Source organism: Suillus subalutaceus (assembly GCF_016647625.1).
Source record: "Suillus subalutaceus strain FC151 chromosome Unknown DFJ58scaffold_145, whole genome shotgun sequence".
NCBI classification, from domain to species: Eukaryota; Fungi; Basidiomycota; class Agaricomycetes; order Boletales; family Suillaceae; genus Suillus; species Suillus subalutaceus.
Window position 1 is genome coordinate 62,520 of NW_024540394.1, and position 19,886 is coordinate 82,405.

The 19,886-nt window shown below is 49.5% G+C and overlaps 3 protein-coding genes across 3 annotated transcripts; 1 reads left to right on the plus strand and 2 right to left on the minus strand.

Annotated features, from left to right (window-relative positions):
• Positions 1 to 499: 499 nt before the first annotated feature.
• DFJ58DRAFT_106010 (uncharacterized protein) lies at positions 500 to 2,492 on the plus strand. Its single transcript, XM_041378641.1, has 14 exons — positions 500 to 516; positions 573 to 731; positions 787 to 819; positions 872 to 891; positions 943 to 957; positions 1,014 to 1,052; positions 1,121 to 1,149; positions 1,208 to 1,221; positions 1,275 to 1,310; positions 1,481 to 1,540; positions 1,590 to 1,724; positions 1,774 to 2,005; positions 2,062 to 2,116; positions 2,172 to 2,492. Exons 2-14 carry the CDS (start codon positions 659 to 661, stop codon positions 2,373 to 2,375), a joined length of 945 nt encoding a protein of 314 aa, XP_041238619.1. The 5' UTR covers positions 500 to 516; positions 573 to 658; the 3' UTR covers positions 2,376 to 2,492.
• A 2,841-nt stretch (positions 2,493 to 5,333) lies between these two features.
• On the minus strand, positions 5,334 to 8,077 carry DFJ58DRAFT_908038 (Alpha/Beta hydrolase protein; the record flags this gene model as incomplete). Its single annotated transcript, XM_041395088.1, has 15 exons — positions 5,334 to 5,769; positions 5,820 to 5,957; positions 6,098 to 6,162; positions 6,209 to 6,267; positions 6,323 to 6,512; positions 6,569 to 6,752; positions 6,802 to 6,833; positions 6,893 to 7,020; positions 7,078 to 7,132; positions 7,193 to 7,230; positions 7,279 to 7,332; positions 7,393 to 7,574; positions 7,634 to 7,811; positions 7,867 to 8,008; positions 8,057 to 8,077. The coding sequence occupies 15 exons, from the start codon at positions 8,075 to 8,077 to the stop codon at positions 5,733 to 5,735; spliced, it is 1,503 nt and encodes a 500-aa protein (XP_041238620.1). The 3' UTR covers positions 5,334 to 5,732.
• Positions 8,078 to 13,825: 5,748 nt separating this feature from the next.
• Positions 13,826 to 14,552, minus strand: DFJ58DRAFT_640413 (uncharacterized protein; the record flags this gene model as incomplete). The annotated part of the gene is made up of 2 exons (XM_041381339.1): positions 13,826 to 14,122; positions 14,175 to 14,552. Coding segments are annotated over 2 exons (675 nt in total), but the record flags the coding sequence as incomplete, so codon positions are not given.
• Positions 14,553 to 19,886: the final 5,334 nt, after the last annotated feature.

Below are 19,886 nucleotides of genomic sequence, written 5' to 3' on the forward strand. Positions count from 1 at the left end.
ATGCACGCTTGCACATCCCTTCGTTCTCCTTTGAACTGGCCACTGTCGCTCTCGTCCGTGCCATTAAATGCGCAGTTCACATTCAGTTTCTTTATCTCATCAATATCGGTCTCTGCGTCTCCTTGGGGCAGGTTTTTTTACGGATGGGGAAATTCTCCCTTCAACGAACGGCAGGTGTCTCTCCGATTCTCCCTCTCCTAACTGGTTATTTGCTTCTGAAGCTCGTCGACGACCTTGAACTATCTATTCACAAGTGCATCAATCTCATCACATCATTACTTGTCAGCCACCAAACTGGAGTCATCACACATTCATTAACTTTGTATTCAAAGCGTGCACCATCACCGCCCATTCGTCATCGCTTTTGTTCTTACTACTGCCTCCGTTCCTTTTGATCTTTCTTTCTTTGTACAACTACGCCCTCTTCTTTTGTACAACCGTGCCTTGCGATGTCACCGACAACGTTCACCTTTATCCCTGGATGCACATTGTCTTTCTACTGCAATCCAGGCTAAAGTACGTACTTCGACGAATCAGATATCATCCCTCAAATCTCACCTTGGTAATGTAAGCGCTGGATTGTGGTATATCAAGCACGAATGCGATCGTTATACGTCCACCAAGTTCCCCTGCTCGCTTACTCCGACCCTCCAATAGGATGACCCTAGTTTCGAATGATCCCAGTTGGTGGTCACTCATCAATGCGAATCTTATCAGCAGCTATTTTATAGGTTTGTGGAGTCAGCTGCGTGATGACAATGACTAACGTTCGCTGCCATTTTGCAGTTGCCGCCTCTGTTGGGCTAATGTACGATTGGGGTGAGCAAGACTAAGTATAAAAAACCCACTGACATCCTTATGGTATTCTCAGCGCTTACGTTCGGGCAAGAGGTACGTCGATCCATTACTGGGGCAGCCAGCTCGCTTAGAATCGTGTTATAGGTTGAACTGATCTGGGTGAGCGGACTCCCCCATCAAAAGAATGACGTGAAAATGCAACTTGTTTATGGCAGAGGCAACGGTGGTCCCTGATGACCTTTCTCTATCTCAGTGTATGTGCCTTGTGTTTCAATATTTACGCTTAGCAAGTCCAAGTTTTGCTGACTTCAAAATACATTAGGTGCACTATGTTGGGATAGGATTTGTTGTGTACGTTTGGAAGTTTAAGCAATTGATGTCGCGCTCATTACCCATCTCTCACAATCAGGATGTCCATGCTGGGTATGTCTCCTCACATACACTATGTTCGTTTTCTTCTGACTAGTGGTATACAGTCGATGTTCCGACAATTTCAGTGACAGACGTAGTGAGTATTCCGCACGGATGCCTTCTATTCCCGTCAAACAACTGAACTACCTTGTAGGGGTGAGTAAGATTCTCGAACAACTTGTCGATTCAAAATAACGACTCCTACAGTTGTGAGTTTGTGTCGAGCCTGTGGTCTTCCGAAGCTGATAACTAATGTTGCTGGATTTGTCAGGCCTTATCATAAACGACGCAATTAATTGGACAGGTGAGGTTGTACAGGTAATACTGGGCGGTGAGCTATACGCCTCCGTGATATTGACTTGACTGAAACATCATGCAAGTCATCATGATCGCTCGGTTACATGCTATGTATCAGAGGTCTAGAAAGGTGCTGACATGTCTCGTTATCATCTTTGTGGCCATCAGAATTGCCGACGCAGTGATGACCGCAATGATAACGGTGCAGCTTTCAGGGGGTAAGCTTTATTTATGTATGAAACATTTAAGTGCATCAAAAATTACCAGAGGAATTCGTTCTCTCCGGCACCTATCAGTGCATTATTGACTACACGGGAGATTCTATGTTTCTGGCTTCCATGATTTGGATACTTGGGACTGTATGGGAGGTCCTTGCACTGTGCCTCGCGGTCTGGATTGCTGTAAAGCACTTCCGTGAACTACGACAACACTCAACAAGAGGTATTGTCAGGGACTGTTTCACGGTGTTGATGAAAACTCACGTTAGCTACTTTGCAAGGTGAGTTCATATGTCAATGTGGTTTTCTTGTTCCGCTAAAGTTTTGCACGTGCTAGTTTTTTGGCTATCTCTTGCTTCAAGATCGGTTTCTTCTCTCCAACGCTCTCAGTGGTAAGCCGCTCTGTCAACGACCTCTACATGCGACCATGTTTCATCATTTCTACAGGACATATATTCCCTGAACACTCGGATTTATTTCGGTCTCGCTCAGATACTCCAGAGCATGCAGATGTTTGTGCTGGGACCACGCCTGATCCTCGGTGTTCGAGAATATCACGCTGAGCTCGTGGCCAACTCTGATGCAGCAACCGCTATGATTTCGATTGTTTTTCAGGAGCGCGTTCACGTGTCAACCGGCAGTAGTGTGTAGCGCAGAAGATGCTCGATATGATTGATTTGCGATGGGCGGTAGTGTGCAGGGAGTGGGAGAATTTGTTTTTATTTATTCCAGATTTTGTCGTGGTACTTATTCAAGTTGCGAAGTAGATATAGGTCATACAAGCGTTTTTGGTGAACCATAAGTAGAGATCTCTCCCCGACGCTGAGGTTCACGTACTCGATCTCAGTAGTGCTGTCAAGATCGTAGAAGTCCGTTCGCTCCTGATGCCATCGCTGAAAGATGGCTGTTTCCAGGACCTCAGAGAATTACTCGACCACTCAAGTGGCGCCTGTAGACCGTCTCAGTACCCCACCGAGTACCTTCTGGGAGGACCTTGGCTTGTTGATCAGTCTACTTCATTAAGCCTAAGCGGATCCGGTGCTGCAGTGCCACATTTGAATTGGGATGACGAGGACGAATAACAAGAAACTAACGAACGCAGATGGTCCGACTCGGAGCTAATTTTCAAGTGTCGTTATAAAAACATGGATGCTTCATGGTGTACAATAAACAACCAGCGAGAAGAATGATTAGATGATACCATTTGCTCAACATCTTAAAGTTGAAGGAGTCGCATATACTCAGTCGCATGCTAGTGGCGAGAGAATTAAGCTGCAGTTTGTCAACGGCATGAATCCTGCTCACATTAAAGGAAATATGCTTCCGCAGTGCGGTGTTTGACTTTGAAGTTCGCTCTGCGTTCGTGAATACAAGTTGGGCGGCTTCGCGGATATCAGGAGCAGTGCCTTCTTGTTGTAGTACCAAGTCAGCGCTTCGGCAAGATGATAGAAACATGTGCTTGCGATATAGAGTGGCTTGCGTTACTCAAAGGCAATTGACGAGGCGGCGCTTCTGAACGATGTTACAGATTATGCATATGTGCGTAGGCGTCCGGAGTGACTCGGGATCTTCGCTTGCGTCATTACCTCGGCATCAGTAAATTCACACATTCCTTAACTTCCTTTTTCGTCACTTATTAAGAGCGCATAAGAATTGCACAAGAACCACAAGCATCTCCTTGTCATAAGCTCCCACAAGTTTAAAAGCCGATCCCCTCCTCTTGTATTTAGCTTTTGCAGTTTTTTTGCACTTGTTTGAGAACGGACTGCATTGCAATTTGTGATAAGCAAATAAATAGGTGCTAAGCATGGGACAAGTATGCCAGTGTGCATTTAATACCCTCCAATGCGCTGACCATACAAATGTGGTTGTTTCTTGCACAACAATGGGCTGCCCAATTCCATCGTGTATGTCACGCCGGGTGTCGATCCTCGAGGTGTGAATTCTGCTCTTTGTCAACATAGCAGTTGTCCAGGGACCATTGACGCTTGGGCTGCATCGCTCGCAGCTCATCGTGAATGTCATCGAGACGAAAGACAGTGGAGATACGCTACTGGAAGGAAAGGACTTAAAACGGTGACTGAACTCGGTGAAGACGATTTTCACTCATCCGATTTGTATCGTACTTTTCGTCGCGGAGCCTTTCCTGTGAGTCATTCCTGTCTAGTATTTGTTATTAGTGTTGTTGAATGCCATCCTCGGGACCTCGACGATCACAGACTGGATGTTTGGCTACGCCTATGACTATTGACAGGACACGCCTTGAAGATTCACTCATGGATGGTTTCCTCAGAGGTCCCTCTTAACTGGTCTAAGTCGAGTGGTTGCCACAACAGAATCAAAATCTGTTTCTCTGGGACTGCGCAGGTTCGAAACCTGCCGATCATGTCAAGGTTTTTTTCTATCGCCACACGCCTTGACATTCACTCACGGATGGATTATTCGGAGTCTTACCTGAACTCGTTTTAGCCAAGTGGTCACATAACAGAATCAAAATCTGTATCTCTTGGATTGTGCAAGTTTGAAACCTGCTGACAACACTTTTTTTCTATCAGAACACGCCTCGAATATTCGCTCATGAATGGTTTCGTCGGTGGCGCACTTTAACTGGTCTTAGCCAAGCGGTTACTGTAACAGAATCAAAATCTGTATCTCTTGGATTGTGCACGTTCGACACCTGCCGAAGATAGGTCTGCTTTTTTGTCGGAAGTGCGCCCTGAAGATTCATTCATGGACAGTTCCGCGGAGGTGCATCTTAACGTCATCCTGGCCAAAGTTGTTGCCGCAATTGAGTTGCTCTTGGACTGCAGGTTCGAAACCTGCCGACAACAAGGTTTTTTTTCTATCAGAACACACAAATAATTAAATAATTGACATCCACTCGTGTAGTTTCTTCGGAGGCTTATCTTAACTAGTCTTAGCCAAAAGGTTACCACAATAGACTCAAAATCTGTTTCCGAAACCTGCCCACGACAAGGTTTTTCTCCATCTTCCATAACACGCCTTGACATTCACTCGTGGATGGTTTTGTTAACTGGTCTTATCCAAGTTGTTACCGCAACAGAATCAAATTCTGTATCTGTTGGATAGTGCAGGTTCGAAACCTGCAGACGACAGGCTCCTTTTTCTGTCGGAAGCACCCCTTGAAGATTCATCTCAACTTCATCCTGGCCAAAGTGCTTATCAGAACATAATCAAAATCTATTTCTCTTGGGCTGCGCAGGTTTGAAACCTGCTAACGACAACGTTTTCTTTCTTTCTATTGGAACACGCCTTGAAGAATCACTCATGGATGATCTCCTCAGAGATCCATCTTAAATAGTCTTAGGTAGGTGGTTACCATAACAGAAACAAAATCTGTCAAACCTGCCGACGATAAGGTTTCTTTTTCCTATCGGAGTCCCTCAGAGGCTCCTGTTAGCTGACCTTAGCCAAGTGGTCACCACAACGGAATCAAAATCTGTTCCTCTTGGACTGTGCAGGTTCGAAATCTGCCGATGACCACGTTTTTTCTATCATAACATGCTTTGACATTTACCCATGGATGGTTTCGGCGCTGATCTTAACCGTTCTTAACCAAGTGGTTACTACAACATAATCAAAATCTGTCTCTCTTTGACGCAGGTTCAAAACGTGCCGAATGGCAAGTTTCAGAGTCGAAATCTGTTTCTCTTGGAGTAGGTTCGAAACCTGCTGACAATATTTTTGCGGTGCAAAAGAATTATGCATCTCCGTTGCGATAGGGTCGTCTTGGGAAGGCCTGACAGTGGATATACTCAGACTGGAAGTTCTAGACATCACCAGCAGGCTACGTATAGTAAGGATGGTGGTAGGGTCGTTGCCAACTGATAAATCAATGGATATTTTGATTGACGCAAAAGTCTCGCCGCATAATGATCTTACAACCAGAGCATTTGTGACAAGCTGCTGGATGGAGACATACGGGTGACAAACATGTCGCAAGACTATTCAGCTCACGTAGATGCCAGAGCAGCGCTCAAATTCCATTCATTGCGCTGAATACGCTGATACGCTTAGCCAGTACCTACATGCCTTTAGCTCAGCACCTTGGCTCATTACGAATATGGTACTCACGCGCAACGCTCCAGCAAGGCGCTATCAGTCTTGAAAGTGTGAACGTCGGGTGCTCCCGCGAATGTCTTGTTGAACTTCATCTCCGTCAAATCATGTTGCCAAGATGTCCAGGAAGGCGTGATATCCCCTGGGGTGTATCTGTCGTCAGGAGTCTCGAACATGGTCCATAGCCATGAATGAATTCGAGAAGGCAGTGATGAACTGCGAATTGTTGTATGGAGGACCAGCCCTGAAACAGTATACAATCAAGTAGGGGTTGACCCATTGTTGCAACTTACCCATATGAGGTGAAGTAGTACGGAATATCATTTCCATGCAGGCCAGGCGGGATTGCAAACTCGCCCTGCTTGTATTGAGTATACATATATTACAAGTTGCCTCGAACTCACTTTCCAAGCTCGTTCTCCAAATCCTAAGAGGAGATAATACGTGGGGCAGACGATTATTGCTAAACCGATCCATGAAATCAGGGACATTGATCATCGCTTCAAAAATACACATACATTCACCTATCACAAGACTTGCTTGGTTAACGTTACTTCCATAGTTCTGGTACAGCGCTACCGCTCCAGCAACTTGAGCAGGACCGAAATTCGGGAAAAGCGTCTTGACATAATCTGCAACATCCAATGTCATCGATTGGTTGACGAAAGTGACCCCCTCGTGCGAATTGGTCACAGCAAGGAGATAGTTCTAAGGGAGAAAGGGTCTCAGTTTGTTTGTGAGATAGATGCATTCATGGATCGTACGCCATTCAAACGACCTTTCCTTATCGTCACGGTAGGCCTCTCCGAGATGAAAGTGCCATCCACAACAGGGACGAATGCGAACATGCCAAAGAAGTCGTTGACGTTGATGTTATAGTTCAAGGTCTGTAGAGTATTGACGTCTGCAGCGCGCAAACAAGAGAGGGTATCCGAACTTGAGGCACAGCTGCAAATTGAGGAATTAGATAGGGAATAGTGGTTTTCAAAGAATTTACTTTGTTCCATTGACGACTTCACTATACAACATCTGGTAGTGGTATTCAGGACCCTGCGGACATCATTCTCAGGCTTATGAATAAGAATCACCTCCGGAATCCGGTCATTATAGTTGTATTGGGGTCGCGAGGCCGTAGAACTAGTCATGGCGGTTCTGAAGAGGGGAGGCTGCGTGTTTCCTCCATGAGCAACGATATGTTGTATCACTGAACCGGCACCTGAAACGAAGTAGTAAATAAAGACGATAATGATGAAGAGTACCTAGTGTAGCTCACCAGCGGACTCTCCCCAAATTGTGACCTTCGTGGGGTCGCCGCCGAAGCTGCTTATCTATACGGACGAGCTTCCTATCAGCTGGGGTACACCACGCAAGTAAAGAGCTCTGCTCACGTAGGTCTGCACCCACTGTAACGCATAATTCTGGTCGACTTCGAATATCAAGTTCAGCTGAATCTCAATGACTGCCAGACACGTACGTAGTCCAGCATTGAGTGCACCCCCTTCCTTGACCGCTTCACCAGGAAGAAAACCTAATCGGTAGTGTATACCCCTTAGATGCATTTGAAACTGAGAGGAACAACAAAACATACCGAATAAACCGAGACGGTACTGAAGTAAGACAGCGATGACACCATAACTCGACTCTATAATTAGATCTGCGCCATTGAATTCGCTTATGGCTCCTTCAGTATACCCTCCTCCGTGAATCCAAACGACGACTGGTAGCCCTCCTGCCGAAGTGGCCACCATTTCACTTCCAGGAGTGTATACACTACCGGACGTAACCACTGATTGTAAATGTCAACATCATCGTTCCATGACAGGGCTTACTTCAAGAATAAGCAGTCTTCAGATTGACTAATAGCCCTTTTCCTCAAAGAGGTGCTTTCAAACGGATTTGTCGGAGAGTTGCCTATGACTGCTTGATTGCATTCGTTTGGTTGTGTGGTAGCTTGTTGAACCCCAGAGACGGTCAATGGTGGCTGCGGAGCTGCCCATCTCAAGCCGCCTATGCGCTTAGTGCGTGAACTGAGATTGTGTGCAACAAACAGAACTAGACGCACCGACTGGAGGGGCTGCGTAGCGTATTCCAAGGAAACTGGTGATGTTTGTCGCCGTGTCAACTGATCCCTGGTACCGGGCATAACCCAAGTTGACGATGGGTACAGATACGGTGGCAGACAAGACTTCTAGCGCAAGCAAAACCTGCGACACGACCAATAGATTGGCTCTAGTAGACAGTTTCAATCCCACAGATCGCGCAGTGATAAACATCTTTGACTAGGGTGATGAAGATGGCGCGAGTTATTATAAACCTCACACTGACCACTGGTAGGCCATCACGAGTTTCTCTTTTCGGTCTAATGTGACTTAATTTACGGAACAAGGCGCGAAAGTACGCTAATTACCAGGTTTGGAGACTCTATTATGTAACGAGGTACGAGCGAAGGAATAGAGTAAGGTCTTCGAGCGAACGAGAGGCGCGGGGAACGCACGTCTTGCTTCCGCGCCACGTCCATCGTTCGTCACTCCGTAGCTCGTTCTGCTTGCTCTTCTTTTCTTTCAAAACAACATAGTCAATACACTAGCTTAACCTACTAGAACTACCCAATTTCCTCTCTCACTCGCGAAAATGGCCGATCCATCTACTGAAGTCCGCCCAGACTTCGCCGGCGGCCTCTATGCCGGAATAAGGAACGACCTCATGGCGGCCACAGGAAGCACAGAGCAAGAAGTCATAGATCGTTTGGCCGAAACCTGGGACACTGACCACGAAGAACGTGTCCGGGACTGGAACCAGCGACAGGAAGCAGATGCCCTCGCTGCAGAAGAAGCAGAAAGAGCACTCCGCACTCAGCGAGACGAGGAACGCGCCCAGCAGGAAGCAGAGGCTGAGAGGGAACGCTTGGAGACGGAGAAAAGAAACCAAAGATGAATGGTTTTGACCAATCCGCATCAGTAGGGGACTTCCTATCCCCTCGACCCGCTCAGTATGCCATCCAGAAACTCACCAACTTTGAGTTCGTAGAACTCTGGTATTTCTCACCAGACGGCTGCAAAGAAGCCTTGAAGACCTCGCGGTCCATCGCCGAGAACGACCTTGGCCTCACCAGAATCGACGACCAACTAACTGTCCGTCCAGCGTCAGCCTTCAAAGCTTCGAAAGCTGCCCTCGCCGACCACGAACTATCCTTTTCCACCTTCCTACGGGCTAAGAACCTGTATCTTGTCCAGATCAGCAAGGCCAAATGGCCCCAGACCCACATAGACACCCTGTCCCTTTTCTTCTGGCACCTCGAGAATCACACCATCCGCAACAACAGCGAGATTGGTGACCTGGTCATCCTCAACTACGCCTCCCGTGTTCGCCAAGACTGGCATGACAAGCTCAAACGGAACGAAGGCTTCAATATCGCATCGATTAACGAGAACCTCATCCGCGTGATCAACGAGGAGTTATGGGACAAGATTCGCTCTCGGGCTTTAATTGTGGTGGGTCCCTCTATGTAAATACTACGTCTAAACCTTTCCACTAACAAACGGTTTCTTTCCCTACCAACCTTGGAACCTTTTCCTCCACCCCCACCCCAACATAACCTACACCCGGCTCAACTGCCAACAACCATCCTTTAACGCCCGCGATGACATTCCCGCGGATGCTCGCAATGACACTCCCGCGAATGCCCGCAATTTGTTCAACGCGGATGCACGACCCTTCTGGCATACGTGGTTACGTGCCACAGCCCACGAGCAGAGCAACCCCAACGACTTACAGCCACAATCGGAGGTCGAGCTATCGTGATCCCAGAGACTCTGGCCACGAGGAGTACCGCTACAGGAACTCTCGTTCACGCTCCCCATCTCGCGGCACCTCCGAGTCGAGGAGAAGCAGAACTCCATCCCCACGGGGCAGCTCCCATAACCGTCAACGACGCGGGGGTTTTTCCCGCAGCGCAGGCTCACGCGGCCGTTCAGCCTGCGCAGTCTGCCTGGGCCGCTTTGCACACGACATCAAAAAGTGCGAATCCCACAACTTATGGGACGGATCCAATGGCCACTGTCGTCGAGCCCAAGACGGCCAAATCACCAACCTCCAAGGCCTACCTCTCTGCCTCAAGTGGCAACGCCCCGAAGGCTGCCAAGCCACCAACCACGAGCTGTCACACGAATGCTCAGGATGCGGAAGCAAGGAGCACGGAGCCCAGAAGTGCCCTCGAAGCGAGAAAGCTTAAGGCCCACACTCCTTATAACCCAGTTGAATGGCAACGTCTCCTCGAAGAGACGGGCCTTATACATAGATACCCTTTTGTCCCTGCTTGTCTCGCATCTGGTTTCTCTGGGGGGATCCCCCCCATTACCTGTACATACACACCACCTAATAACCCATCCGTCGAGGAACACTCCGAAGCCTTTGCAAACATCATCAGTCACGAATTTGCAAAGGGTCGTTTTATTGGCCCTTTTAATGCTGCAACCCTCGAATCAATCATTGGTAAATTCCAAACAGCTCCTTTGTCCATTATTCCGAAGCCAGGCAAGCCTGGAAGATTTCGTCTCATTCAAAATCTATCATACCCTATTAGACCCTCTCCCCCCATTAGCTCCATTAATTCTCGTGTCGATTCCGATCTTTTTCCTTGCACATACGGAACTTTCCCCACCATCTGCAGAACAATATGGTGTCTTCCTCCAGGGTCGCAAGGAGCTGTTCGAGACGTGGCAGAGGCATACAGAACAGTCCCCTTGCACTCATCTCAATGGCCAGGCCTGGCAATCCGTCTCCCAGGGGAAGACACCTTTGCAGTTGACACATCATTTTGCTTCGGGTTCGGCCCATCAGCGGGAATCTACGGAACCGTTGCAGATGCAGGTGCAGACATTTTTCGCGCCAAGGGAATTGGCCCTTTATCCAAATGGGTCGATGACCACTTATTCTTCCGAATCAGAAAAGAACACCTGGCCGAGTACAATAAGCGACGTGAAACCTGGGCCAAAGACATTGCCAACAACGAGGGTGTCGTCATTGAAGGTGGGCGCAAATGGTTTAAAGGAGCAACATGGCCAAATGGCTCCACAGAAGAGTTCGACGAAGACGTGTACTTTCCCATCTTGGATTTATCAGCTCGTTCACCACGATCACGCGAAGACCTGCAATTTTCCTTTTGCATGGATGACATTGACCACCTCTCCATACTTCTCGGCATCTTCTGGGAGGTATCGAAGGACAAACCCTTTAGCCCCACCCCCCCCATTCATTGGGTTCACCTGGAGCATTGAAGACCGAACAGTGGCCTTATCAGCTGAGAAGCGTGCCAAGTACCTCACTGCGGTCAACACGTGGCAGTCAAACGCACCCACACACTCCATGAGGTCCAAAAACTCTACGGAAAACTGCTGCATGCCTGCCTTATCGTCCCGATGGGCCGCGCTTACCTCACGAGCCTGGAATGCATGCTGGGTATATTCGGAGAGCACCCACACCTGCCCAGAACTCCCCTCGTAGCACCCCCGAAGATATCAACTGGTGGAAAAGCACCCTCAGTTCCCCCAACCTCATTCGTCACATCCCAGGACCGTGCGTGGTACATGACTTCAACGCCTATTCGGACGCTAGCTCTGGTCATGGCATCGGAATCGTCATCAACGGCAGATGGAGAGCCTGGGTCCTCACACCTGGTTGGAAGCGAGACGGACGGGACATTGGATGGGCAGAAAGTGTCGGCTTCGAACTCCTCGTTCGCACTATCATCAAGGCCTGCCCCCCCGGGATTCATTTCAAAGTATACGGTGACAATCGAGGGGTTGTGGAAGGATGGTGGAAGGGGTGTAGTCGCAGCCGCACCACTAATGCCGTCTTCAAACGCATTCATCACGTCGTCGCGAGTACCAAATGCACAGTACTTACTCGATACATCCCAAGCAAGGAAAACCCAGCAGACGGCCCCTCAAGAGGGATATATCCCCCCACATGTGATGCACTTCCCCCAATCCCAATCCCAAGTGAACTCCAAGCATTCATCTCCGACGTCTCAGAACTCGACACATCCAATTCCTCCACCTGGCCCAGCCATAACTCCCACTTCCCATCCCCAAGCCGCGCTACCAGTCAATCGCTTCGAGAAATGGGCAAAGAACACCTCGACCTCGAGCTCCGACGCCGCGCTTTCATCAACCGCGAGTTTGAGCGGAGGGGAGAAGAGCTCCACCAAGCGTCGCAAGGCTATGTATAACACTGACCTGACTCCAATCCCATCTGCCCTCCGTCCTCACTGCAGCGCAAAGGATCGGCTCCATCTATGGTTGCCACAATCCTCTCGGTCAACCAAAGACGCGCAAGGAAGACTCGTCCCCTTGGCACCCTCTGACATCCAACGCATCCGCGACGTCATGCTACATGGATACTCAGAAGGGACTCGCGAGTCCTATGGCTCTGGCCTCCTCGTTTACCATGTGTTCTGTGACAGCAAATCCATTCCAGAGACCCAACGCGCCCCAGCTAGCAGCATCCTAATCGAATCTTTCATATCGGCCATGGCAGGGAACTACTCTGGGAAAACAATCGCCAATTACATCTTCGGTGTGCGGGCATGGCACGTACTCCACAGCATCACCTGGGACCTTAACGACATGCAAATCAAGACGTTACTCAAAGCAACCGTCTCGCTCACCCCAACCAGTGCACAACGAAGCAAACGCGAACCTTACACCGTCGAGCTAATCACAGCCATAAGAGACCAACTAGACCTCAATAACCCACTAGATGCGTCAGTTTTCTCTTGCCTAACGACGACCTTTTACGCCACTGCAAGGACCTGCGAATTCACGGTACCCCGCCTCGACTCCTTTGACCCCAACCTGCACGTCACCCGCAACAACGTCTCAGATGTCCGAGACAGACAGAACCTGTTAACGAAGAATTTCCACCTTCCGCGCACCAAGTCAGCATTAGAAGGAGAAGACGTGCACTGGGCACAACAGCACGGCCCTTCAGACCCTGAAGAAGCCTTCAACAACCATATCCGCATCAACGACCCTCCAGCGAATGCCGCACTATTCTCTTACAGGTTCAAAGACTCCCACCATCCTCTCACCAAGACAAAGTTCCTGAACAGACTAGCTTCTGCAACCAGAGCTGCGGGTCGCAAACCAGTGCACGGCCACGGCATCCGCATCGGTTCCACCCTAGAATACCTCCTACGGAACATTCCTTTCAACGTCGTCAAAGTTAAAGGACGCTGGGCAAGCGATGCATTCCTCGTGTACCTGCGGAGGCACGCCCAGATCCTGGCCCCATATATGCAAGCCACTCCCAACATCCAAGAACAATTCCTTCGTTTCACCCTCCCATCAGTGCGCTGATCGCAACACTGAAACACACAGATGTAAGTCACCCTCGTCCATCTCCTAAGAACTGGGCACCCGAGTTTCGCTGGATGCGTCGTCGGACTCCTGGTGTATGGGAATCGCAGCTCACCTCTTCTTCCCTTAGGTTTGGACTCTTTCCCTTGGGGCCGGAAAGCGCTGCGCGCCTTCGCCCAAAAACTTATCATTACCATCACTCTCCCTTATCGTTACTTCACTTCTCTCAGTTGGGCTTTCGCCAAATGAATATTATTTCTTCTACTCCCTACAACGCGCTGGAGTGAACCTCCAAGACCTTCCCATCCGCGGTGTCGAGAGAAGAGGGCTGCATCCGAGTACATAGAAAAAATAAAATAAAATCACGTGCACTTTGAAATGTCCAAAAGCAGCCCAAACCTTATCCCTCGTTCTCTCTCCACAGTGGCTGGCAGAAAATATTTGTAAACAATGTTCAGCCACCGTAGCAAACCCTTCAGACCTTGAAAATTAACTGGCAACTTCGAAAACTGAACTTAGGGTTTAAATATTTTAGATTATGTAACATTACCATATTCCAGACTCGGTGACGTCGATAATTGATCCATGGCGCCTTCTCTTGCTTTGATTCGTGCACGGACAGAGGAGGTATTTGGACGCAGGGCTTGCCTTTGGCAGCTCAGAGTTGCTGAAGCTTTTCTGCTCCGAGATCGTGATATTATTTGTGTCAAAATTATTGTATGCATATGCCGCTAGAAGTGTTTGTCCAAGATATTGCAGCGCATGACTTGATTCTGCAGATAGTGAACGGACTGTATCGTGAATTGCATCGACGGATATCGAGAGACCCATCTTCGCCATCATTTCGATGACTTTCTCTGGTGCATGTGTTGAATGCAAAAATATTCCGAGTATGCTTGACAGCGAGTTGGCTTTCTGATTTGTGCTTTTCTTTAGAAGTGAAACAATTACTACTTTCTGCTGGATGAGGTTTGTTTAGATCAAGCACAAATTTTATCTATATTTTCCATACCAGCATCATTGTCGCACTACGTTGAGATGTGAGGCGCTCAGCTCTCGATATACAATCACCAGTGATGCCTTCTATAACACCTTCTAGGTCATCTACTTGAGCCCAGTATTCTGAGTCCTCAGCTTCTTGCGCATCTGATACCAAAATTCCGATCTCCGTGTGCCCTTTGCTTTCGATTTTCGAGACTTGAAGAGCTCTCGCGGACAAGAGGGAATCAAGCAGGGCCCATAGCACTGGTGCCTCTCCCGCGATCTGTAGAGCCATATCATCAATTTGGAAGCCCTCTATTTGCTCAGCTTTCGCATGCACAGCGCTAAAATGCAACCCGTTCTCCACTTTTGTGAGCTCTTGAACCTCCCTTGCACATTCTGCGCTAATGGCATCCTTGGCCCACCCAATTAAAGGGTTATATAGATTCTGGTGTCGCGATAAGGTGCAGATAATGTTACCTATGTTGGCCAGAAGGTCAACAACTGCAGGGTGGTTGGCAAATTGAGGTACTGTGAGGATCATGACGAGGAATTGTGAAAGACTTCTGTCTCCATCAAACATATCGAGGACGCTGCAGTATGTTTCCATATGGAGTATAGATTAAATATTTAAACCCTAAGTTCAGTTTTCGAAGTTGCCAGTTAATTTTCAAGGTCCGAAGGGTTTGCTACGGTGGCTGAACATTGTTTACAAATGTTTTCTGCCAGCCGCTGTGGAGAGAGAAACCCCGCCATGTCGATTCGGTTTCTTACAGCTGACTACTATACATCATATGCGAATCAGTGGACTTCTCACTATAGAAGCTGGGTAGTACCTTCACTCGTTACAGTATGGCCTGGGACTGTAGGCGAGCCTGTACAAGTTACTTGCTGGTGCCATCAGCAAAACGCTCCTGAGCCGATTAGACCATGGCTGTGCAGTAGTAGTATGGCCGCACAGCAGCCTCGTGTCCTCCTGCAGTTGTCCTGCAGTGCAAGCACTGGACGGCAAGCACCTCTCGTCCTTCAACTGTATTCCACAACCATCCAGCGAGCTTTCTATAGCAGAATAGATTGAAACATCCATCCGTCCATCCCATCTTCATCCCGCTCAGGCTTCGCACTTTCCATCGATTGACAGCTGGATCGTTCCGCGATTTAATCACAACTTACAAGCTTCAATTCAAATTTTCGTATGTCGTCCCTCCAGATAACTATCACCAAGATTATTTCTAACCACACTCTCGACCCAACTACTTAGTACTTTTTATTGGTCCATTTCATCACACATATCGCAACCTTCGTCAATGAGTGACGATCAAGGTCAGTACTTCTTTCTCTTATCTCTCGCAAGCTCTCTGACCTCTTTGACAGTCCTTCAAGGAACCTGGGCAAGGCTTTCCGAGGTCGCTGTCAAGGGTGCCCAATATGACTCCCGTGAACGTCAGCCCCACCCAAAATGTTTGGAAGGGACCCGGGTGGATCTCCTCAAATACATCCACGGATTCCTGGATGACACAGAGACGAATCAGCTCGTGTGGCTGCATGGCACAGCAGGCGTCGGAAAGTCTGCTGTTGCATTCACCGTAGCTGAGAGGATGAGAGGTCTAAAAGTGACAGAAGACACCAACGTCGAAAAGCGGCTAGCGGGGACATTCTTTTTCTCGCGCAAGCACACGAAACGTTGCACCGCTGGATATTTTTTTGCAACACTTGTCTATCAGCTTGCCACCAATTTCCCCAGCGTCCGGAATGATGTGAACAGAACTATCCGCGACAATCCCGCTCTACTAGACCCAGACACACCTCTCCGCGACCAGATGGAGGCTTTCTTTCTCCGGCCTCTCCGTAAACTCCAACCCAGATTGCGTGGGTGTCAGCCTTTGTCATTTGTCATCGATGCGCTTGATGAATGTACATTCGAACCCGAGCTTAGCGAACTCATCCTTTCCCTTGCACGGGCTCTTCGTGAGCCTGATCTACCCGTGACCCACATTCTGCTCACAAGTCGCTCGGAATCGCATATTAGCAAAGTATTTCAGAATGACGAGGTGCGCGCGTTGGTGCGTGAGATACCTGTGAGAACTTCTGGGGAGGGTGGAATCATCTCGTTAGACGGCGCAGACGTTGACAACGACATCTGTACTTTCTTGCGGCATTCCTTCGAAGAGCTGGAAAGTCGTCATCCCAATTTCCCGCAGCCATCGGAGGCTGACCTTACGAAGCTGGCGAGTCGAGCAGGCAGACGTTTCATCGTGGCGTCTACGATGATGAAGTTTATTATCGATGATGAAGACAACGATCCCCGCGACCGGTTACAGCTGATGCTTGAGCTCACGAGCGAGCTGCTACCAGGAACGGACGTGTACAAGTTATACGACCGTATCCTCTCCACGTGTGCCAACCCCAAACGGGCATACCTACACTTGTCCATTGTCGCCGCCCTCGCAGACCCTCTTCCCATTTCACAAATCTCGACACTTCTTGGCCCTGGTTTGGGGAGGGATGTGCAAACAACGCTGATACAGCTGCGGTCTGTAATGGATATCCCTGCAGATAGCACTCTCCCCGTGAACATCTATCACTCGTCCATTCGCGACTATGTTTCCGACCCTTCAAACTGCAGCCTCCCTCAAGTACGAGATATCGAATCACCTCACTCCCTACTCGCACGTTCCTCTCTCCGCTTGATGGAGGCGATTCCAAAAAGCACGGGTCTCTTGCATGCGCTCTCAGAACTGAAGAAGCAAAGCAAAGCTATGCAACGTGAGGACTCCCGTAGGTTAAAAGACACATTAGCGTTCCTTGTTCAGCCACCAGAGCCACTGTCAGCTGTCATCTGTATGCTGTGGCTTCGAGGAGATCGCACTTCGGATTTAGAATCTTGGCTGGGGAGTGTGGACGGGGATGCCTGGCTACAGACCCAGGCAGGACAAAAGTGGCTGCCGACTCAGACAGGACAAAAGTGGCTGCTGACCCAGGCAGGCAAAAAGTGGCTGCAGACCCAGGCAGGACAAAAGTGGCTGCAGGGACGAGAGATCTTAGCAAGCCAATTATTGCTGCTGCTGCCGCCGTTCCTGCTGCCGTTCCTGCAGCCGTTCCTGCAGCCGTACCTGCAGACGTACCTGCAGACGTACCTGCTGACGTACCTGCAGACGTACCTGCTGACGTTCCTGCTGACGTTCCTGCTGACGTACCTGCTGACGTTCCTGCTGACGTTCCTGCTGACGTTCCTGCTGAAGTTCCTGCTGCCGATCCTGCTGCCGATCCCGCTGCCGATCCCGCTGCCGATGATCCTGCTGCCGATGATCCTGCCGCTGCTGCTGCTCCTGCCGCTCCTGCCGCTCCTGCCGCTCCTGCCGCTGCCGCCGCTCCTGCCGCTGCCGCTGCTCCTGGCGCTGCCGCTGCTCCTGCCGCTGCTGCTGCTCCTGCAGCTGCTCCTGCAGCCGTTCCTGCAGCCGTTGATCCGGGCAGGACGAGACCGGCTGCAGACCCTGGGAGGACATAAGTGGCTGAAGACCTGGGGAGGATGCAAGTGGCTGAAGACCCAGGCAGTGCACTGGCTGCGGACCCAGGCAGGGCCGGACTTGCTGCAGACCCAGACAATGGAGGCCTGGCTGCAGGCCCATATAGAACGAGACTGGCTGCGGATTCAGGGAGACGAGAGTGGCTGCAGACCCAGGAGGGACGAGAGTGGCTGCGAATTCAGGGAGGACGAAAGTGGCTGCAGACCCAGGAGGGACGAGAGTGGCTGCAGACCCAGGAGGGGCGAGAGTGGCTGCAGACCCAGGGAGGACGCGACTGGCTGCAGACCCAGGGAGGATGCGACTGGTTTCAGACCCAGGGAGGACGCAAGTGGCTGCAGACCCAGGGAGGACGAGGACTGGCTGCAGACCCCAGGAAGACGACAGTGGCTGCAGACCCAGGGAGGTCGCGACTGGCTGCGGACCCCGTGTGGGCGCGGACTGGCTGCGGACTCCCCATGGTCAAGCGTGGCAGTCCACTCCTGCGGCTTCCGTCTGGGTGACACTGGATGAATTCGTGAAGATATCGGAAGCAACCCACCACGAGTATATCGTTATCAGCGATGTGCCTTTACCGCCCGCTTTCCAAGTAATCCAGCGTTCAAGACCTTGCCTGATTTCTTGATGTTCCCGGTCTTCCTGGCATTCAGACATCAGCATCATTCTAAGCTCTGCATTACCAGAGAGTCATCTTCTCCCAGACAGGGAGATAATTCATTGCTATGAATGCCCTTTGAGAGGTTCGCCAACGAAGCACAGGAACGAAGTCAATCAGCTTCCGATGCTCTCAAGTACGCCTGTCACAACTGGGGCTGTACATCTCTCGCGCGCTCCCCATCCATGCGATGAACACGCCTCAACCATATATTCCGGGCTTTTTGGAATGATCATATTATCTCCTGGCTGGAAATGGAATGGTGTTTGAAGGGTCTGGCGGTCTTGCCTTGTCGTCTTATATGAAGGGCAGAAATTTGTGAAGGTGTGTGTTTCAACCATTCAAGGTAACCACAATTGATTGTCGCCTTACGTTCCATGATATTTACGTCCATGACGTGACGCCTTGGAATTCTCTCTTATCTTCGGTCCGGATTCTTGAGTCATTGACGCGTAGCCCGGCGCTAGCACTCGGATCTTTCACCCCCTACTTGAGCAGTGGCGTGTTTAAAAAGCCTGGTTGCACTATCATAGAGGTCCCTCATGACTGTAGTTTGATGGCGAGGACTATTTATTTTTGCGTATGTTGTTTTAGATCAAATACGTTTTGCCTATCTTGTAACTAGGGGTCGGCGCTGCCGACGGGGACCTTGCTCCCCTTATCAGTCTTCGTTTTGCTTTTGCTGTACACTTTCAATTCTCCTGCTGTTTGGGCTTCAAATAGGATGATGTGCCCGAAAGAGATGCTGCTGCTGTAGCAGTTTCAGGGAGCAACACTTTCCCGAGTGTATCATAAGGTCTAAGCACTGGCCTGTAAGGAGGCTTGGACTCTTGAACGCTTGCAACTGGAGCGTTCGCTGGTCCTTGGCTGTCCGACTCCAATCGAGTCTACCATTGCTTCAGCACACGATTGACATCTCATTCTTAATCTTAACTTTTGTCGGCTCCATCATCGGGCAGTTTGAACCTCCTGCAGACACGCTCTCCTTCTTCGTTGTTTGGCTTTCCCATCACATCGAACAGCGTTCCGTGGATTCCTATCTTTCGGGGATTTTAAATCGCCTCAAAACTCATTTTCCGACAAGTTTTATCATACTGAAAGTTAACTTGAGACAAAACCATTGCATGAAGCAGCAACCAACGTGATTAGCCCTATACTACAGTCAAGCTGATGACCGGCGCTATGATTAGTGGCGGCCTGCTTGGTGCTCAATGAAATAGCTTGATCAACGAGCTAAAGTCCTGCGAGGAAAGAGGTCCACAGGCGCCACTTGGTTGAGTACTTCTCTGAAATCCTGGAAACAGCCATTTTTCAGCGATGACATGGGGAGCGAACAAACTTCCACCAGCCGCCAAGATCTTGACAGCACTACTGAGATCGAGTGCGTGAACCTCAGCGTGGGGAGAGATCTCTACTCATAGTTCACCAAAAACTCTTGTCTAAACCTATATCTACTTCGTAAGTTGAATAAGTATCACAACAAAGCCTGGAATAAATAAAAACAAATTCTCCCGCTCTCTGCACACTACCCCGCCCATTCGCAAATTAATCATATCGAGTATCT

Coding starts and splice junctions, on each gene's coding strand:
- DFJ58DRAFT_106010 (XM_041378641.1), top strand. CDS start 659: ATGACCCTAGTTTCGAATGATCCCAGTTGGTGGTCACTCATCAATGCG. Junction 1,541..1,589: donor TGTACAGGTAATACTGGGCG/GTGAGCTATACG, acceptor ACATCATGCAAG/TCATCATGATCGCTCGGTTA. Junction 1,725..1,773: donor AACGGTGCAGCTTTCAGGGG/GTAAGCTTTATT, acceptor AAAAATTACCAG/AGGAATTCGTTCTCTCCGGC.